This window comes from Mesoplodon densirostris, chromosome 2 (genome assembly GCF_025265405.1).
Source record: "Mesoplodon densirostris isolate mMesDen1 chromosome 2, mMesDen1 primary haplotype, whole genome shotgun sequence".
NCBI classification, from domain to species: domain Eukaryota; kingdom Metazoa; phylum Chordata; class Mammalia; order Artiodactyla; family Ziphiidae; genus Mesoplodon; species Mesoplodon densirostris.
Window position 1 is genome coordinate 85,459,105 of NC_082662.1, and position 22,043 is coordinate 85,481,147.

The 22,043-nt window shown below is 43.9% G+C and overlaps 1 protein-coding gene across 1 annotated transcript; it reads right to left on the reverse strand.

Annotated features, from left to right (window-relative positions):
- Window positions 1-2,842: 2,842 nt before the first annotated feature.
- Window positions 2,843-13,939, reverse strand: F3 (coagulation factor III, tissue factor). Its single transcript, XM_060090158.1, has 6 exons — window positions 13,662-13,939; window positions 12,475-12,586; window positions 8,374-8,564; window positions 6,133-6,311; window positions 5,110-5,269; window positions 2,843-3,776 (listed from the first exon to the last, which is right to left on the reverse strand). The coding sequence occupies exons 1-6, from the start codon at window positions 13,759-13,761 to the stop codon at window positions 3,640-3,642; spliced, it is 879 nt and encodes a 292-aa protein (XP_059946141.1). The 5' UTR covers window positions 13,762-13,939; the 3' UTR covers window positions 2,843-3,639.
- Between the last annotated feature and the right edge of the window lie 8,104 nt (window positions 13,940-22,043).

Genomic DNA, 22,043 nt, shown 5'->3' on the forward strand with positions numbered 1-22,043 from the left:
GTCTATGCTTTATGTATTCTTAATTTGATTTTGGCTTCACAGCAAGCTGCTTTCTGACCTCTCCCAGGGCTAGGAATGCCCCATTTGTGTCTAGAGCTACTTGTTGTCTCTCATTGCAGTAAATTATAGATTAAGCCAGTGGTTCTGAAACTTCACTGGGCATTAGAATCACTTGAAGGGCTTCTTGTTAAAATGCAGATTTCTAATTCAGTAAGCCTGAGGTCAGGGTTGTGAAGTTGAAGTTCTAACAAGCTCTCAGGTGATGCTAATTCTTATTCCATCACCTGAGATGCAGGACCACACTTTGAGAACCATCAGATTAAGCTAACATTGGGGCTACATGTTTCTTCATTATGTTCATCAAGAAAGAGAGCATCCCAACATTCCCACAAAGAGTGCTGAGATTCACCCTTCCTAGACCAAGTTAGGGCATGTGCTTACCCCTAAACCAGTTTCTGCAGTCATGAGGAAGGAATGTGCTGAATGGCAAAGCCAGAATCACCTCTGTCTGCAGTTGAAAAACAGGGCTGTGGGAAAGAAGAACTAGAGTCCACTATAAGTGTGTGGTATGAATGAAAGTCACCTTGTAACCATCACAAAGCTTCTCAGGCAACCACCGAAGAAAAATAACACATGCTAAATACACGTGTCTTAGAACAGGTCAGAACTGCATTTGGTAATGAGTTTATTTACTATTTGATAGAATTGGTCCTTTGTTTATTTGAGACAAGTCCTTAGGTTATTGGCTCTCAGCTGTAACTAAGGTAAAATGTCTTTGGATTTCACAAGTATTAGTCTCTTATATGTAAGTCAAACTTGGTTAATAATTTAAGATGGTAAAAATCTGTCTTCAAAGCATGAACGTTTAGTTTACCAGCAGTTAGCTTTATGGGATACTTTTAAGGACCGGGATAAATAATGAAATATAATTTGGCCCACTGGAGGGCAGTAGTTTCTGGATACCAGCCAACAATTTAGAGTATGGTTTTCTGCTCCAGTGCTAATTACGATGTTGATTTGAGCAGCAGCTCTTTAGTCTCAGGGATAAGGGCGGGGGTGGAAACCTGAGTCGTGGTTAAAATTTGCAATATTGAAGCTTCCCGATCATTGCAGTGCAGCCTCATTTGGATCTGTAATGAATTCCTTCCCTGTGAACAGCCAGACACCTCATTACTACCCAGACCTGCTTTCACCCTGCCAGTACTTTCTTTAGTGGGACCATTCAAGTTCCTTAGATTATGAGACCATGGAATTGCATAATGCTGTACTTATTCCTGGCAGGGAGAGAGCAGCCTGATGGAACCACCCAGTCAGATACCCTCTCTGGGAGCTTGTTCTACCCCCATGCACTGAGCTCTTTGTCCCGGATAGCCCCATGTGAGCAGGAATTCAAGATAACAGCCAAAGCATACTTCTTTTGGGACATGCTCCCATGCCAACCTCTCCTTTGTTGACTCTGCTGCAAATGCACGCCCTCTTTCTCTGGCTTGAATGCCACTCCAGCATTGACACAGACTGGCAAACAACCCATCAGAACCAGCCAATAAACCAACCACTGGTCTGTTTCCCTTAATTTCTCCAAAATATATATATATATATTTTTCAGGCTGCCATCTTTCTGAGGACGTGAAAGGTTGTTTGGCCCCATTCTTTCTAAGAATATGGTGTTATACCTAACATTTCATGTTTAGATCTTTATTGACAATGCTTTTGAGTTCTTTGGAGCAAAGGAACAAAATGCACTTAATTCATGAACAGCTGGACAGTGAGCTGAGTCTTGGCTTTCAGTGCTTGCTCAGTGTCTCCTTGGTGGGACCACGTCCAGGTGGGGGTGGCCTCTGGAAGCTTTCCCCAGGCTGCGCTGGCCCAGCCTTCCACAACAGGAGGCAAACACAGCTGGGCTCAACCAGGTGCCAGGAGCCTCATTTTCATCTCTACTTAGAATCCTCTTTCAGTGCAGTTGTGAGATCAAGACTGTTCTGCTAGATTTTATTTGCATTTGAATGGAGAACTCACTATTTCTACATTCTAGGTGGAGGAAGTGAAGTCAGTTCGACTCAGCCATGTCTAAGAGCCCACTGGCACGGTCACCCTCAAGGAGCAGTAGACAGTGACCCCCCCATCCTGCCCACAAAGAGCTCTCAACCTAGTTTGCTTCTAATAACTCTAGAAACTCCACTTCTCTCTCTCCCTATCTTACATTGTCCTTTTATCAAATTTTCTTTCAATAATCTGAAGAATTTTTCTTCTCCTCTCCAACCCTCATCTGCAACTCAAACTAATGCCCATGGGAAGATCTCTCTCCCGCTAAGCCTGCAGTAGATGGTATAAGATCCTCCCTTCCCTGGAAACCATACATCCATGCCCATTGCTGTGTGACTCATGGTGCCTCCCGGCAGGCAGAGTGTTACCAGGCTTGGTCATATGTCTTGCTTAGGCCAGTGGCATGTGACCAGAAGTGACACTGAGCCACTCTGGAGTGGAGTTTTAGGAGGAGGCTTAAACCTTGAAGACATGGCTGCCTGTTCTACTAGTTTTTTGCTTTTCCCTCTGCCCTGATCCAAATAGGGGCTTCACCTTTGGTTTTGGTCCAAGAATGAGAAGACATTAAGAAGAGCTATAGTCAATCTACAGCCACCAAACTGTAAGTGTAATGTAAAGATACCATTGTCATAAGCCACTGAGAATTTCAGGGTCATTTGTTACTGCAGCAGAGCCAACTAATACAAAGGTCAAACCATAAATAATAACTAAAGATAAATAAGATATAATAAATAGTCACAATTCCCAGTTACCTTTATTTATATAAAAGTATATTAAATAAATTATCTCAATATATACAAACAGAACAATATTACCTCTATAAATAGAAAATCCCCATATATAAAACCTTTTTTCAAGTTATATAAATATGTACAATGTTGATCATAAAGTGTGAAGTACCTTAAATCTTAAACTCTATGTAATTTGTTGGTATAGTGGTCTTATAAAAATACAGCTATCTGTCAAGTGTTTCATCAACAGCATTTAAGTCAGTTAAAGTGCTAAACTGTAATGCATGTTATGAATGTGCCCCAAATACAAGTCTTCTGCTTTTAACACATTCATATAAATGTTTGCTAATTGTTTCGAACCTCCAAAAGTACTCAAAAAAAAAAAAACCCCTAAACACCATATTACAAAAGGACAGAGATATGTTAGAAAGTCTACCCAGTTTCCATTTTACTCTCCCACATGCTTTGAAGTCGGCCTCTCAAAAGTTCTCCAAAAATCCACCCAGGATTTTTTAGGGCATTTGTTCATTTGTTTTTCCTTAGATGATCTGTCTTCAACTTGAGTGTAGAAAATATACAGTCTAGAGCATGATATGTGCAAAAGGTGCTGTAGCATTAAAATAGAAATTTAAAAAACTTGAAATTGGTTGTACCGCTCATTACATTCCAAAGTGTCTAATGCTGATGTTGAAACCAGAATGCTGATTGTGAGAATAGGTCGGATAAGAGCTTTCTTTGAGCCCAGGGGTCTCTAAGCTCCAAACAAACGCTCATTTGTGTTTCCATGTATTCTACTGCCTTAAATGTTCTTGGTCACAGTGCAACGCGAGCTCTGCAGAGTTGGCAGATCCAAGAGCAGGATCTTTCATGCAACATTGAGGGGCAAGCTCTCCTTCCCACTTCGCCCTGCTCTCGCCTTCCTGCACTTATACAGAGACACAGACAGGACGATGATGAAGATGATGACCACAAGCGTCACTGCTACAACGATGAAGAACATTTCTGAAAAATAAAAGGTACCAAGTCAACTCAGACAGAGAGCTTGAATCCCATTTATCAGTGGGCAGAACTGAAGGCATAACCCCAAATTACACCATCCTGCTTTTGTGTAACTTGAAATTTCTTTCCTGCACTCTTTCCACCACAACACATTTCGATTAGGAAAGAATCTGTCAAACCCTAGATGTTTGCAGGCAATTGACAATGGTGAAAATGATTTAATAAACTGGATAATGCTCACAGTCTAGAAAGATACATGAAGATGGAAGCAAGAACGGCTGTTAGAAACAAGTGGCTAAAAATGATGCTGAGTTTGGTGGCAACAATTATAGAAGCTGAACTATGAGTGCAAAGAGAGATACAGAGCACTACCAAGATTCAAGTAAAGAAGAGATGATAACTGGTTGGGGCAGTAAGAAGGTTTCCTGGTGGAGGTGGCATCTGAAATGATTCTCAAAGGACCCAATTCAGCAGATAGAGAAGAGGCAGGGGAAGCAGCGACCTAGGTGTGCATGAAGTCAGAGAGCAGCGGAACTCAAGCTGGCTTTAGGAGGATGGACCTGAGGGCTGTGGGTATGAGGGCCCAGACGGTGCAGAACCAGAGGGAAGGAGAGCCCTTTCCTTCTGTCGGTGTCAATAAACGGGAGGGAATTTTAAAAGTGTTTTTAAAAGGCTTAAATTACATCTTAACAAGGCACTAGGTCATTATTGCTATCCTTTGACTTTTTTGTTCCCAAAAGTACTCAGAGCACTATCCCGCTCAAGCCTGGTGGGAGATTCCTGGGCTCTCATCCTCATGCACGTGTCTGAGCCTCTATGGCATCTCCAGATAAGATCCACTCCTCACTTGGTGTCAGGGCCCTGGTGTGGCACATATGTACACACACACGTGCCGGCCAGGGACACACACATGCACGTGGTATACCTGACAGACTCAGTCCCTTCCCTTCGTGGGTTACAACCTTTGTGGCAACAGCCCACAGTAGGTGCTCATAAATGTGCATCAGGTGCTACTGCACCTGGTCCAGAAGCTCCCCCCAAGCTCCCCAAATCAGAATTTAAGTATGAAGAAATGCTCAGAGAAATCTGCATTTGATGCTAAATTCTAAACACGTACCATGGGCCCAGGGCTCAGCAGAGAGCTTAGCGCATGGTATGTGCTCAAAAAAAACACTTGCTAATACAAGGGAACAACATAGAAACATCTCTAAATGCCTAAAATTATGAGTACCTCCAAAACCACAAAAAACCAAGGCAGTTTTCCCCTGAAGAAAGTACATCCTGGTCCTGGAAGGCACCCCTCCCTCCCAGATGGATCAGAGGTAGAGCCACTCACCCGTGGACGCAACTTTCTCTTGGCTAGTGCACTCGATGGGACTTTCTGGACTCTTCTGGTTAGCTCTTCGTGATGGAATCACTGCTTGAACATTGAAACAGTAGTTTTCTCCTTCATCCACATCAATCAAAAACTCATTAGTGTTTGTCGTGGCCTTTTTCTGTTAAAAGATAGAGTCCTTTATTCATCTGGGCTCAGAGTGAATTCTGCCCCCTTTACTAAGTCACTGTGATAGTTAAAGCCTACATGGACACATCTGACATAAAGGATTGGAAGTGAGTTGGCTCATCAAGTTCCCCCGATAACTGCTAAGGATGTTTTTTTTCCAAGGATGAAGATACCCAGTTTGGGCACATCCAACCCAGTTTTTAGCCCCTTTAGAAGATATCTGGGGCTTCCCTGGTGGCGCAGTGGTTGAGAATCTGCCTGCCAATGCAGGGGACACAGGTTCGAGCCCTGGTCTGGGAAGATCCCACATGCCGCAGAGCAACTAGGCCCGTGAGCCACAACTACTGAGCCTGCACGTCTGGAGCCTGTGCTCCGCAACAAGAGAGGCCGCGATAGTGAGAGGCCTGCGCACCGCGATGAAGAGTGGCCCCCGCTTGCCGCAACTAGAGAAAGCCCGCGCACAGAAACGAAGACCCAACACAGCCAAAAATTAATTGATTAATTAATTAATTAATTAAAAAGATATCTTCAGTAAAGGAAAATAGGAATGAAGTATTAATTGTTGAATGGAAAACAAATCTTGTCTCTGGGATCCTCCGTAGAGGAAGAAATGCGGGAGCCGGTGGGAACTTTGGAGATGACCGGTCCAGCCCCCTGGCTGAGGAACCTGAGTATCCGAGGAGGCCCTGACCAAGGCAGCTGGAAGTCACAGGTAAAACCAGGACAGCGGCCCCTCCCACTCCGCCACCCTGTCCTCTCAACCACCCGCTCTGATATTTGAGTTGGAAAAGAAGTAGGCTGTAAAATCAAGGATCTACAATTTAAAACGAGTCATAAAAACAAAAGAAGGCTCACTTTTCCTGTACTTGAAGCTCTCCAATAATAAAGTACATAATTCAAGTCCTTGCCAAAAACATCGCGGAGGCTTAGGAATGTGCCGCTCACTCTGACTAAGGTACGTGCATCTTGTACGGTCACATTCAGTTTTGTCCCAACTTGTTCAGAACTCCGAATTGTTGGCTGTCCAAGGTTTGCTAAAACACAGAAAATGAGCTTTGTTGGAACCAAAGAATTCTAGACAAAGTAGAATCCCATTAATCACGGTTAATAACAACTTGGTCATCCCTCATGAAACAGCTCATAGAACCAACTCCCTAGTCCCAGAGCTGGGCCCTGAGACGTTCTACAGCAGTGCTGTCCAGCGGAAATGTAATGGGAGCCACAGATGTCACCTTAAGTTTCCTAGGAGTCACATTAGAAAATGTAAAAAGGAACAGGTGAAGTTAATTTTAATAATATATTTCTTTTAACCCCATATGGCTAGAATATTATCATTTTAACATTTAATCAATATAAAAACTTTTGGAGATCTTTCTCAAAATCCAGTGTGTTTTACACTTAGGGCATTAGCCATATCTCAAGTGCTCAACAGCCACATGTGGTTAACCAAACAGCTGCATAAGGTTCCATATCTTAGATAAAATAAATTAGAGGCTGTGGGAAACCCCAAGAAATGTCCTTCGTACCTCAAGGAACCAGTTTTAACCACCAGGTCTCTCTCTCTTTTTTTTTTTTTTTTTTTTTTTGGCAGTACGTGGGCCTCTCACTGCTGTGGCCTCTCCCGTTGCAGAGCACAGGCTCCAGAAGCGCAGGCTCAGCGGCCATGGCTCACGGGCCTAGCTGCTCTGCGGCATGTGGGATCTTCCCGGACGGGGGCACGAACCCGCGTCCCCTGCATCGGCAGGCGGACTCTCAACCACTGCGCCACCAGGGAAGACCCCACACCAGGTCTCTTTGATGGCTCAATTATCTCATGTGCATTGGTTGAAGGACAGTAAAACAAATCCCAATAATTTAACAGGAATTATATGCAAGTATGTGTGTGTGTGAGCACACACAAAAACATAAACTATTTTCCCTCTTGCACTGAAAAAGGATTTGAAGTGGCTGACAAAAAACTCAAGAAGTATAAAAAGGAATCATGAGGATGCTGGAGAATAAATGTCAATGACCCTGCAATTACTGCAGGCGGCTGTGGGTAGGGTCGCTACTCTAGCTAAGTGCTGGGAGAGACACACAGGTAGAAGCACTAGGGGAGTTTGAAGATGGGCTCTGGCACACAGGGGCTCAGGGCAGGCAGCCAGATTCACCTGGGGTGAGGCTGGCCCTATTTCCACCCTCAAAGTAGGTGCTAAGGGGAAAGGCGGCTGCCTGTCCCTCTGGCCCCTTATCTCCATCCCTGCTTTGAGAAACTCCCCTCTGGGTCTCAGAAGGGTAAATATAAAAGCACCAATAACACTACACTTTCATTCCAAGTCTTCTTGCTAGAGCAGCTGATTTCACTCTTCTCAATGTGCTACATGTGTTTATTTAAAATACCTAGTTCAGAACCATAGCCGTGACAAAAAATTTACGTCTCCTACTTGGCAGGAATCCTCTGCTCTCCCTTAGTAGACGCTCAAGTCAGTTTACTGGGCCAAAGGCTGGGGAGAAAAGCATTCTGCGTTTTCAAGACCAGCATGAAGGAAGCAGGATGGGAGCTGGCCCAGCAAGTGCCAGCACATCACAGGACTCAAATCATGGTCAAGCGATTAAAAAGGTCAGCAAGCCCAATTATGAGATTGGAGGGAAATGGAACTCTCCCCATGGAATTGTGACCATCTGTGAAAAACCCTAAACTGGGACTTCTGGTCTGATGGGACTTCTGAAAATTCAGAAGTGAGGTATATAAAATCTCCTAAATATATATGGGGAAATACTGGAATATATATGGGAAAATACTGGAACCTCAGGCTTGGTGAATTTCCTACTCCCTGCCCCTCATCCAGCCAGTTACTGGTAGGGTCTGGGGACAGACTGGTGGAGAAACCTACTTGATGACATTGTTATCAACTCCAAAGTTCACGTTCCGTGAACCTCCTGCCACATCCGGAATGAGCGAAGAGGGCTGTGGCACTTACCAGTTTCTGAGAAAGAAGATGTGTTTATGGATAAATATTTTTTTATGTCATGGCTCCTAAGGGTCACAAGCTCACAAGAATATTCAGAAGTTTTTGAAAACAAGAATGAACGGTTACTACAAACCAAGCTACTTACTCTCTAGGTAAGGTGTGAACTCCAGGGAGTTGGTAAACGGAGGCTCCCCAGTAGAACCGATGGCATCCGATGGGTAGGAAAAGACCCGGGCCAAGTATGTCTCTTTCACATTTTTCACGATCTCATCGGTGATGTCACACTCTGTGTCTGTTGTGTAGAAGCATTTGTTTTTCCAATTTCCTAATCTAGGGCTGAAGGAAGAGAAATGGAACATTATGATTTGCATCCAACCAAACAAACTGTTTTCTGGCTGGGGTGCTGTGTTACAAGAGCAGCTTCCACAAGCAATCCCGAGGAGGCGTTTGGTATGCTGAGCACTTTAGATGAGTTTGAATCCTCACAGCAACCTGCGGGTGGCTCTGTAATTGTCTCTGTTCTTACAGATAAGGCAACGGAGGTAAAGGGAGACTGGGTGACCAGCTCCAAGTCACACAGCTGGATTTTGAGCCAGACAGCAATTTGACTACTGGGTCTGTGCTCTGAACCGTTTTGTTAAATATCTTTCTTAAAATGTAGATGATCTGTCATGACTATGTGGGAGAAAGGGCAATTTTCCATCAAGACCCAATTATTTATTACAGTCTACTTATTATATTCTGTTTACCACATTCTATATTCTATGTAATATATTCTATCCTATTACATTCTATTGTGACCATTCTTGGTGTGGTTATTTAACAGTCATTGAATCTACTATAAGCCAGGCACTGTACTGGACCCTCAACCATGTTACTTCATTTGGTATAATCCTTCCAAGAAGGTATTGGATCTTCCTCACATATGAGGACCCTGAAGCACAGAGCTGCTTGTACAAGTTACAAGGTAACTTGTAACAAGACAATTCTCACAGCTCATGCGGTGAGAGCTGGGTCTGTTCCTCTCATTATACTACATGCCTCCCTCACTTTCACAAGATGTGCTGTCAAAAACTATAGAGCAACAACACAGGTGGTTATCTGTCAAAGTCTAAGACTAAGAGACAGATCTGACGAAGGACAGAGCTTTCTTTTGTAAGATGTCATTGAAGAGGAAATGATTTAAAGAACTGCCAAAAATGAAAGTATCCTGAAATGATATAAAGAGCTTCTAAAAATGAAATTATTCTACAGAACCAAGATAATTCCTAGACAAATGTCACTGCAGCTGGATCCACACACATCTGTCCCACATAAGTTGACAGCTACCCTGCCCATCCCCATCATCAACCACCAGCGTTCCCTACCCTTCATTCAAGGCCACTTTCCAATCCCACCTTCTGCAGGAATCTCCAGATCTCCTTGCTCAGAACTGATCTCTCCCTTCCCCATCCCCCAACACTGACATCTCATTAAAGCACTTAAGGTGAGGGTGGTACCAGGGCTCCACGCCCTTGTGCTCCCCCATCACGCAGTTGGGCTTTAGGCCTTGCACATGGCCAGGCCTTGCTGGGTATTAGATGCTTTACATTTCCAGGTTGAACTGGGGGAAAACAAGCTGCCATATGGATTCAGTTGTCTAAATCCAGGCATGAGAACCATAAATAAGTATTTTTTTTTAAAGTCTGAACTAAGTAATCGGGCTAAGAGGGTGTGAGTAAACACCTCTTGGTCCTTAAATTCACAAACAAAGATTGATACAGAAATATCAGTTTACATATTCTTAGATTTCTCTAATTTTCTGTGATAAAAGTAGAGATGCAGTCTTAATTCCAGAATGACCAGAATGCATTTTTTAAAATTACATCATTTCTATTTTAAAAAGTGAATGAGAACCTGATGATTCTTCTCCACTGCTATGGCAAACACATGGTTCAGATAACAGGAGCAACACTGCTGGGTGCTGAGGCTACACTCCGTCTGAGAGATAGCATTTGGTTCCTCCCAGCTCACAGTAGCAACCACAGTCCTCTGACCAAATTTAGCACAAGCAACTAAATCATCAAAAGTACTAAAGCCATAAAGTGCTGTGAGAAGGTTAGGAAGGGGCAATTCTGCAGTTCAGTTTCTCTGAATGCTATAATCAGCATGAACAATATAAACGCCTCCAAGGTTCCTCTGGGTATTGCAAAATCTCCTGATTTGGAAATAATAAAAGTTCCGCCTGAACTTCTAAAAACTCCCAACAGAATCCAGACTCACCAATTAAGAAGCAAGTTGTTTTCTACAAGCTTGGGGAGTTCTGTTTTAGAATTCAGAACCTTTCATGGAATCAATACTACAAGGGCTGGTCGGTGCTAAGGCTTGAGCCAGTAACACTTTGCAACCACCGGTGAACACTGTTTCCAAAGGGGAAAAAGGCAGTTGGTGCTCCAAGGAGGGGCTTCAGACACAGCAGCGGCGCCCTGTGTTTGAGGACAGGCTGGTGGTGAGGTGGGTGGGTCAGAAGGTGCAGCAGGTCAAGACGCTTTCTCTAGGGAAGGAAACTGGAAGGGAGGAAGGCGCACTGAGGAGACTAGTGGGAATGACTTTCTTTCCCCCTCCCGGCTTTGGAGCCCCACATCAGACCCGGGGAGACCCACTGAGGGGTGGTGGTGCGCGTTGCTGGGTAAACCGTGGTACCCGACCCTGCTGGGCGAGCCCCATCAGCGCAGTCATGAATAAGTCCCTCACCTTCCCAGGGCCAGTTTCCTCTTCTATAAAATGATTGCTACGGTCCCTTCACCCAGGAATCCCATTTACCCGTGGGCTGGTCGCCGAAGAGTGCGGGTCTCCGGCAGGGGCGAGGGACTGCTCACACGTCCTCCAGCACAGGTGTGGAGACGGCCGGTGCGGCGGGAACCACCCCCAGCCCGGGTCCGCGGGCGCCCCCAAGAGGCAGCTCTGCACTAGGATGTTTGCACAAGGGGACTGCGTCCACTTTAGTAACAACAGCCTAGCAAAGTCCAAGAACTTTGAGTTGACAAAGGCTTGTGTTTAAAAAGCTGGTAAATCAGAAATATGTTTCCTCGTGTTCACCAAACTTAATATATTTCGGAGGTAAGCATTCCTCCTAAAATCTTATTTTCACTACCCAGAAGGAAAGCGTCTACTAAGGTAAACTTCAGCTCTGTATCAGTGGAATTACTAACTCTCAACCAGTAGAATCTGATTTGACAAGTTTGACCATAATCGTAATTATTACCTCGAGTTATGAAATTCCTTAAATCTTTCTATGTATCTATACAAGCATGCATGCACACACAAATTCTCTTCCGTGTTGCCTTGGCAATGGTTGTCATGAAGTTGATTTTGGAAAAAAAAAAAAAAAAAAAAAAAAACACCTAAAAGCCCCACTCCATACTTAGCAGCTGCATTCCAAATGCTACAAAAGGCTTGGCACAAGCTAAACAACATAGCAAAGCACCTTTAATTTTAGCCAGCGATACTTTTGTGCCTTTTACAAGCAGTGTTAATTTCCACAGCTGCTCTCCTCTACTTAATAAGAGCTCTACCAAGCCTCCTAGAACATTTCAGAAACCAAAAACTTGCTAAGAATATGGTGACAACCATCAAAAAGAGGACATTGAGACTGAATATGCTGAATTAGGGGCTCTTGGGGACAGCTGCCAATCAGGGATGGAGACGGATGAGCAGAGTAGCCCTGACAGCTCAGGGTGCAGACAGAGGAGTATTCTGTTCCTGCTCAGTGAGTCATGAATTTGACCGCCTCCAAGATCACGTATGCAACCGAATTTTGAATCATGAATCCAAAGATTAATAAATCAAACACTGTTTAAGGGCAATGTATACATCCGAACTCCTCCCCACCTCTTCTCTAACATGTTAAATCCCGCTAGCAGTCTAGACAGCACGGAAAAAGAGCTGTGTACTTAGATGAGATAAATTATCAGCGATCAGTGCCACCGTGGCTTGCTCAAGAAGGTCTCCTATCCACAGCTTATACTCCACTTACAAATTTCCCCATCATCTCCAAAAACAATTAAAATGTTCTATCAGTTTAAGGTCTGGAAATGTTGCAGGCTTGATAGAGTATGGCTCTGGCCAGCAAATTACGATGAATGCCCTCTTCTTTGTTATCTGTTAAATAATCTCATCCAACAATCAGCTTTAAAGACATTTATATTCAGCACAGGAAAGTGGAAACAGCAAAAATCTTATTTTTCTTTTTTGGTACCTAGCTTACCTTATCTGAACAGTGTAGACATGATTGATGGGTTTGGGTTCCCACTCCAAAATGGTCTTGAAATTAGTTGACTTCCAAGTTAAATTATATGCTACTACTACATCTGTAGTGCCTTTAAACAACAGAGAAACAGCTATTAATGTTTACATGAACTTCTCAGCACACGATTTCATGTTGATGGTATAAAACATCTTCCCACTCCCCAACATCATCATAAACCTCACATTAATATTTTTCCAACCACAAAAGCTTTAACTGAATTATCATAAGAAAAAATCTGCAGTTTTTTCCTAAACCCAGAATTTCCTCATGGCAAGATTGACCGGGTAATCTGAGGAAACACACAAGGATCTTGAAATCCTTGTTTGAAATTATTCATGGGGGAAGCCCTGTGATAATGACCTGGAAGCACAGCCCAGGAGCCATCAGTGGCCCAGGGTGTCCAAGGGCAGGACTCCAGGTTCAACTTAGCAGGGAAAGCCGGCTAGGAAGGGTTTTCCATAAATTACGTTAAAGGGCAAAGCCCACATATGTAAGAAGAGTTAGGACTGCATCCAATAAAAAAAAACCCAAACCTTGACTTTTTTCATTTATATCTAAAATGTCTCTATACTGAAACTTCCACAGACACCCGTGCAGCCGTTAAGCCTGTTACACCGTCGGATGTATTCGGTTAGGAAGGCTTAGTGTTAAGGTCTGCTTGGCCAGTTCTCAGCAGATCAGCCTCTGCCCTGCCCGCACACAGAACAGGCTTACAGGGCACGCACAATGTGGTGCCTGCTCCAGTCCAAGCGACATTTTGCAAGGACTGCCTCTAACGCAATCTAAAACACAGACGATCAAGATAAGACCTAGAGCCGCTTTTTATTATGGAAAGTGCATATATAATGAAGGATAACATTCAAACATTGCACGCCGACCCGTGCAGGTGAGGAGCCACGTCCCACCACCTTCAAGGTGTCGGCTCCCTGGGAAGCTCTTTCCCTAAACTTCAAGCGAGAGCCCCGAATGCACTTAGGCAACGCTGGACGCCACGAGCAAGCATCTCTAGCAGAAGGGGCGGCGGGTCCCGGGCGGGTGGCACCTCAGGGCGGCAGGACGAGCCTGCTGCCAGCCAGGACTGTCCTCCCTCCTCACGATGGCGGGCCCCAGGGCTCGGAGGTGGGGGGGGGGAGGGTGACACTCACCTGTGGCTCCGGCCACCCGGACCAGGACCCAGCCGAATAGGAGCGCCCGAGCGACGGCGGCCTCGGAGCAGGGCACCCAGGGCCCGGTGGGGGTCGCCATGTTCACGAGCTGACGGCGAGGTCGGGAGGATTCCTTGCGCCCCGGAGGCTGGGGAGGCGGGGAGGCTGCGGAGGTTGGACTGAAGGCGCCTGGGGCTGCGGGATGGAGCAGGATGGGCGCGAGGAACCCCGAGTCTGTGGGAGCCCGTGCCCGGCGCGCTTTAAAGAGCCCCGCGCACGCCCGCGCCTCCGCAGGCCCTGCGCCAGCCCCCGCCCCTCCTCCCGACTCCCCGCCCCCAACCAGGCTCCAGCAGCCTCCCTGGGCTGCTCCCGGCGAATCCACATCCCGGCCCCGCCTCCTCCCAGTAGGAAACTCCGAAACCCTGCAGGGCCTGATTCACCCGTGATTCAATCGGCCGCCAAGCACGAGTGTCCTTCGGCCACTGGCGGCTCCAGGTGCTGAGGGGAACCAGGGTCCCAGCCGCCCAGACCCCCTGACTACCAGCTCTGGCCCCCAGGCCACCGACCCCGATGTCCCGCCTGAGTGGGCGGCAGGTCTGTTGGGAAGGAAAAGGTGGCGGTTGGAAGGAGTTCGAAGTGGAGGAGAGGGATCCCTCCCTTCCATTTGGCGATGCAGTGTCCCCGCCGGCGGGAGCGCAATACTTACCGAGTTTAATAGAAAGTACTGGCTCCGGGCTCCTCTCCGGCCCCCAGGGCATTTCCCGGGCGCTTTGCGCGCGTCGGGCTGAGGCTTGGAATCTGCAGCCAAGTAACAGCGTGACTAGGAGGAGCAGAGCCCGCTCCTAGCCGTGATTTCGGCTTTCGCCCCGAAGGCAATGATACCTGGCTCGCCGACCTCCCCGGGCCCTTAGCCTGGGTGCATCCTATAAGATGGTGCCAATGCAGGTGTTTCTACGGGTTCGAAGGTCATTCAGCTCAGGCACAACCCAGCCCAACTCGGGTTAGTGACCGAGGAAGAACTACCCCAAATCTGGCACTTTGCCTCTGGGAGAATTCCAAGGTGCTATCTTGAAGATGACGTTGAAGAAGACGTTTGCGGGACTGAGTTCTGCTCAAGTATAAAGAAACCAAAAATGAAATTTAAAAATATAGTCAGACTTAAGCTTTGGTTTTTCTGAATTTTCTGGCTTCCTCTTCTGGGCTTTGCTGTAAAGTTGTCAGGCAGGAGAATGTTAACTCTTATTCTACTGAGCGGCTCTGTAGGCGTTCTCGTCAAAGTATTGTCATCATTCTGTACTGTACTCTGTAGTTGCCTCCGAGACAGACTGGAGAGTTTTTAGGAGAGTGGAGTCTGTTTTCTCTCTCCTTCTCTCCCAGTTTCTTTCTAGGGAAATTAGCCTTGCGTTTTAGTGCACACTCTATACACATTTCCATATAGCCTGCTGAGCCATAGCATTACACTTATTTTAAAAGAAATGAAACTTTGCAAAATTAAATTTTCCCCCTTTCCTTGAACTGAAATAGCACATCCAGGTTTAGCTCTTGTAGTGCTTCCTTCCTGGAGGCTGAAAGCTGCACTTGCTGGTTTCCTCTTTGAGCTCTCCTCCAACTCTAAAACGAAATTTATATTTGCAAAACTAAGCCATGCAATCCTCCTTTTTGCAGTCTCTGGCCTGAGTCATTTTTCCTAACAGACCTTTAGCCCCACATGGGTTGTGATTCTTTGTGCTCTGGAGTTGAAGGTAGCTGGGCGAAAATGTTACACTTCAATCAAGTGCCTTACAAGACCCAAGGAATTGTTGCTCTGTCTGCAGAGTAATTGATTGTATTTGGAGCCACTGACTGTCCTGAAATCATAAAGGGCTTTAAACAATCAGCATTGTATAAATTGTCAAGATCAGCAGTTTGATAAGAAAAATATGTTTAACATTATATTGTGATACCAAAGGTGCCATAAATTTTGACAAAGTAGAAGAATATTTATTTTGCATATTCACTAAAGTTATCAGGCAGGAAAGAGAAGAATTTGTAGGGTGTTAGCATAGGTTTTTGAGTGAATATAGAATGACATTCTTTAAGATTTGAAAAATGCACAATAGCCAGGACATGGAAGCAACCTGAGTGTCCATCGACAGATGAATGGATAAAGAAGATGTGGCACATATATACAATGGAATATTACTCAGACATAAAAAGAAACTAAACCGAGTTATTTGTAGTGAGGTGGATGGACCTAGAGTCTGTCATACAGAGTGAAGTAAGTCAGAAAGAGAAAAACAAATACTGTATGCTAACATATATATGGAATCTAAAAAAAAAAAAAAGAATGGTTCTGAAGAACCTAGGGGCAGGACAGGAATAAAGACACAGACTATAGAATGGACTTGAGGACACGGGGAGGGGGAAGGGTAAGCTGGGACGAAGTGAGAGAGTGGCATGGACATATATACACTACCAAATGTAAAGTAGATAGCTAGTGGGAAGCAGCCACATAGCACAGGGAGGTCAGCTGGGTGCTTTGTGTCCACCTAGAGGGGTGGGTTAGGGAGGGTGGGAGGGAGACGCAAGAGGGAGGAGAAATGGAGATAAATGTATATGTATAGCTGATTCACTTTGTTATACAGCAGAAACTAACACACCATCGTAAAGCAATTATATTCCAATAAAGATGTTAAATAAATAAAAAATAAATTTAGAAAAAGAGTTAAATGTAGACAAATCTAAAACACATGTACAATATAGGAATTAGGAATACCTTTTTAATTAAAACTGCAAACCCCAAAGCTATGTAAGAATGTGAAGGCATATTTGAATATATGAAAATTAAAGTTTTTGTGTATACAAAAAACTCCACAAATAAAGTCAATTATCAAAGGTTAAAAAAAATAAAAGATTTGAAAAATGCTAAAAAATAATTATCACTTTCAAGAAGAGGAAGAAAACTGGCTATGGTAAGTAACATTTCATAGAAAAGTTTTTTTCCTGGTTGATCAGACTGTGGCCAAATGATTTCTAGTGCTGCTCTGCACAGTTAAAATTTCACTATTGATAATTTTTTGCACAGAAACAGATTGATTATTAAAACAGCTTTTTTTAACCCCCTTCAATAAAGTGGAGCTCAGCAGTTACCAAAGTTTCCTCCTATATGATACACCTTGGAGATTCAGAAGTTTGAAAAGGTCCTAAACTATAATAATAATCAGGCTGGCCTGACCAATTCCCTTATGATTAGATCTTAGAATGTCACATGACTGGGGGGACCTCACAGACATGCCTTCACAGGTGATGATCCTGTGCTCAGCTTGCCTGAGTGAACCCCACTTGCCTAATCTCACAATACATATCTGATTTTCTGACCCCAGGAGATTTCTTTGCACGACCATGCTTTCTTCTCCCAATGCATGGAAGTAAGATTAGGTCAGAAACCCAAGCTCACTTTAATTAGTTTATCCATCCGTAGGTGCCCAGCAATGCTCTGCAATTAGTGTAGAAAATATTTGCAATTTGGGGACCTCACTCTTCTCCCGCAGAAATATTCTGATGGTTTCTCCTTCAAACATGCATGCATGGAGTCATGTAGCAGGGTTGCATTGCCTTTGCATAACCAGTGATGAAATGTGGTTGGTGAAGAGTCTGAAGGTGACTGGGGCAATGTTGCAGCTCTTCCTCTGTACTTTTATAGCACTCCCCATCTGTTTCACAGACTTGACTTCATTGAATACTTTATTTGATTTCAACTGTGTGTTTGTCGTCTGTCTTTCCCACTAGAGCTCCTTCGGGGAATAAGGACTGGGTTTTTTTCTTCACATTTCTCACACAATTACAAGCACCTGGTAGGCTTTAATACATTTTGAACCAATAAACACTTTGAAACCATGCATGCAGCCAGATATTTTCACTGGCATTCGAGAGATGAAATTTGTCTTCGAAATTCTGGCCGGCAGTGAATGTTCCGTAAGAGCTCAACTTGGTAAGAAAATACAAATCCACCATGTGTTACAAGGTCTCACTTGACAGTGAGCCCCAGCTGTCTAATGATTAATGATCCTTGCTACAGCCAGAAAATCTAATCAGGAGAAGTGGCTGAAGAGCAGAAAACAAATGTCAAAGTTTGGGAAATGGTTAGCATTTTCCTAAAAGACTCGATATTAGAGTGATTCAGAAGATTTTCAGTCATCTGATGAGCTGTTGCTAGCTTTCCTTGCTTAGAAAGGCTTAATAACTTTTCAGAATAAATTGCACAAAATATATCTCTCCCCAGGAAAGGGATAGGTTAAGCGTTATGATAGAAGGTGAAATTGAGAGTAATTTATATGAAACTATTATATTCATATGAAATAGTAAAAAGAGCAATAAAACCATTTACCCAAAATTCATGTAAAAGGCAAAGTATGAAAAAAGACCAGAGGGAATAAGTGTGGGAACACAGAGCTCCGGGGGAAAAAAAATGTGACTTAGCAGAACCTAAAAAACATCTGGCAGGGTATAGTTAGTCATGGAAAAGTTGACAGTCATGATTATGCATTTTGTGAAAATAATTATACACTAGTCTAACAGTTAACATTTAGACCGAAATTAAATAGTTGAGAGTCCATAAAATGAAATCTGTTGTCCTGGTCATTCAAAATACTAGCTGTCTAGAATAGTTTACAAGAAACTTTGCCAAATGTTATCCCATAGCACCAGTATTCTGAAAAGTATAATTTTAGAGAAAAATCTTCCAGTTCAAATCTTAGACAGGATTATTATTTTCAGCACACAACTATCTTTATAAGCTTAAGGCTTATCAGACTTCCTGCCAAATTTCATTTTGATGAACAGTAAATATTCATCATACATTATCTACATACAATGTTGACAAAATAAATAAATCATAAATGTAATTTGTAGACATTGTTTTAGTAAGAAAAAGTCATTTAAAATTAAAGCCTTTAGCATATGTTCTTAGTAATATAACACATATGATTTAAAAGTTTTTATATGGTATCATGTTATGAAAACATCCCTTAATTCCCCATTTCTATATCTCCTTATACCTGACTGTTAGGCTGGACCCCACAGGCCTGCAAGCCATGCAGTTGCCCAGTCTGGAGATGGAGGTCGAAGAAGAGCCTGGAGACAGCGACAGAGACATTAATGGTTTAATAGATGGGGAAATCTTACCCAAAGTGTCCCGGAGCAACACCCCACCAGCAGACAGTGAGCAGGAAATGGCAGCAGTCTTTACTACTTGGGGAAGAAGGAGGCTACCATTTATAGAGGGAATTGACATCAGGTTGTCTCATCAGTTACCAGGGACAAATTAAGCCCTATAAGTAAGGACTGGATAGTCATGTGAGTGAAGCAGGCACTAGTCAAGTAGAGGATGTACCGAGAGCAAGAGACCAGGCGTCTTGAGTGGCCTGGACTTACCCTGACTTATGCACTAATTTGATGAACAGAAATCTATTCATTCAATAAATGCTAGAGTATCTTGCCTGATGCTGAGTTCTCTGCTAGACTTTGGATATAAAACAAAAGAATCCTTCCTATGTACATACATTACATCCTATGTAAAGATTTGTATGATTTTCTGCCAGCATTTTAGTTTGGATATGAACAATCTTAACAATGTTATTTATTAATAAATTTTGTTCCATGCAAATTAAAAAAAAATAACCTTTAGGTATGTCATGGTCAGCCCATCATACAGGTGTCTTTAACTCAGAAAATTATCTGTGGGCTTGAAGTATATACACTTTATCTGGTTGGATGTATCGATGAACTCTCAAAGTTTTGTACATGGAAAAAAATGAATTCCAATATAGAAAGACAACCCTATTAAAAGGCAAGTCTAATAGAAAAAGATAATTAGGTGTGGAATTCCTCAGACGAAAAATTTTTAAAAATAATGAAATAACCACCTCAGATGAAAAATTTTAAAAATAATGATATAACCAGTTTAAAAACATTTGCATAGGAGGATTCACTCTTTTTTAGATAATTCATTTGCTGACATTTTATAAAATAGCATAGGTCACAAATGCTCCAAAATTTTAGCCCATCACTCATCCAATCACTTCCTGAATAAGCCAAGTTATTTCCACACTGGAAGCATGTTTATAATGTTTGGCTAGTTGTAATTGCTGTCCTAAACTATTACCCTTTAAGTTACTATATTGTAGCAACTCACAGTTCTAAATCAGCTACAAACAAACCATGAAATGACTTCTATTCCCTGTCATCAGGGGAGTAACAGGACATATACTCTAGAGGGTGCTTGTGGTACCAAGGCAGTAGTTTTCAGAATTTGGTAAACTTTATACACAGCTGTTAAAATGACCAAATTGAAAGGATTAGTTTTAAGCCTGGACCTTAATTTTAAGAATAGTATTTGTTTAAAAAAAATGAATGAAATAATGCTATTTGCAGCAACATGGATGGACCCAGAGATTATCATGCTAAATGAAGTAAGTCAGAAAGCGGAAGACAAATACCATCTGATATCACTTACATGTGAAATCTAAGATATAACACAAATGAACTTACCTGTGAAACACAGACTCATAGACATAGAGAACAGACTTGGGGTCGCCAAGGCCGGGGGTGCTAGGAGAGGGCTGGGTTGGGAGTTTGGGATTAGCAGATGCAAACTCATATTTAGAATGGATAAACAACAAGGTCCTCCTGTATAGCACAGGGAACTATATTCAATATCCTATGATAAACCATAATGGAAAAGAATATGAAAAAGAGAGAGTGTGTGTGTATATATACATATAACTGAATTTCTTTGCTGTACAAGCAGAAATTAATACAACATTATAAATCAACTATACTTCAATAAAATTAATTTTAAAAAAGAATAGTGTTGTTTTACATCTCTTACCCTTTATGGATTTGTTAACCAAGACGTTGCTTTATATAGGTTAGTATTCATTGAGGAATTCCCATGTGTAGGGCCGTGTGCCAGGAACTATTCTATGGGTACTTTCTCTAAAATGTCTTTCAATCTAATCAGGGGAGTGAGACTAATATGGAAGCTTCCACAGGAGGAGGCGGTATAAGTGAAGCGGGATATGTCGCCATGTCTCTTGCTAGTCCATTGAGGGCTCAGTGCCTGCAGAGACTGCGTTATCCTTAAGTCAGGTCCCCGGGGCCTGGCACGTAATAGTTGCTCCATAGCCATAAAACTTTGTTTAAAGACCTAAAATGTATTTGGGACCTTTGAGGAGAGAGTTCACTTTTCACCGGGGGAAGAGAGAAGGTTCCCTGGAGGAGAGCAGTATCTGAGCTGGACCGCAGAGGAATGGCAGGGCAGAGGAGGGGTGAGCAAGGGCTGAGGCCTGCGTGAGCAGAGTGCTATGCGCAATGGGTTTGGGGCGCAGGGGTCCTGTAGGTGAGGAGTGTGGCCAGAAGCTAGGACGCTGGCTGGCAGGCAGCTTTGTGGGCTCCGCTAAGAAGCCTGGACTTGATTCAGCAGAGAGAATCTCAAGAAGCTTATTCCTCTGACCATGCTGTGCCAGAAGAATTGAGTTAGGGGGCCACATCAAGAAGCTAAGCCCCTAACCCACGTGGTGGCCAAAGAATAGAAAACAAGGGCAGCTGTAGGAAACAGTGTGAAGGAGGAATCTGCAGGACTTAGCCCCTGATTGTGGGTGGTGGAAGGAAGAAGAGAGAGGAGGAAGGCCTCGGGGGAGAGAAACGAGGCACCACAGTTCAAGGTAGAGCATGGAGGAGAAGGTCTGCAGCTCAGCAGCGAAGAGCCTGACACAAGTTGAAGTTGAGGGGGGCAGTGGCTGTCCAGGAACTGTGCCCTGCACGGAACGCTGGAACCGGGGCACAGGCTTGTGGAGAGACTGAGGTTAGGGATAGAAATTGGGAGCCATTTGCTTAGAAGTCTGGTCAAAGCTGTAAAAGTGGACAAGGCCCCCAAGGAGGGTTAGGGTGGCAGCAAATCCCTCTGCAGACAGCAGCACCCCAGTCTGCTCAGCTCAGTTAAAGGGGAAGGCACGGGTTTATGTGTCTGGGAAGCTCACAGCCCAGTGCAAGGGCTACAGAAACCAGAGCCCTCTGAGGCTGGGTTTCTCTCTCTCTCTCTCTCTTTTTTTTTAATGTATGTGGTCATATTTATTTATTTATTTATTTTTGGCCTCGCACCTATGGCATGCAGGATCCTAGTTCCCTGACCAAGGATCGAACCCGTGCCCTCTGCGTTGGAAGCTTGGCATCTCAAACACTGAACCACCAGAGAAGTCCCAGAGACTGGGTCTCTCTCTCATTCTTGCCTGCTCTCTCTCCCATCTCCCATTTCAGCTGGCCTCCACTTGTCTCTGCAGGGAGACTCCACTTGGTATGGCCTGGTTGCTGCCAACAGCCCCAGGGCCACGTCCTCTCAGCTTC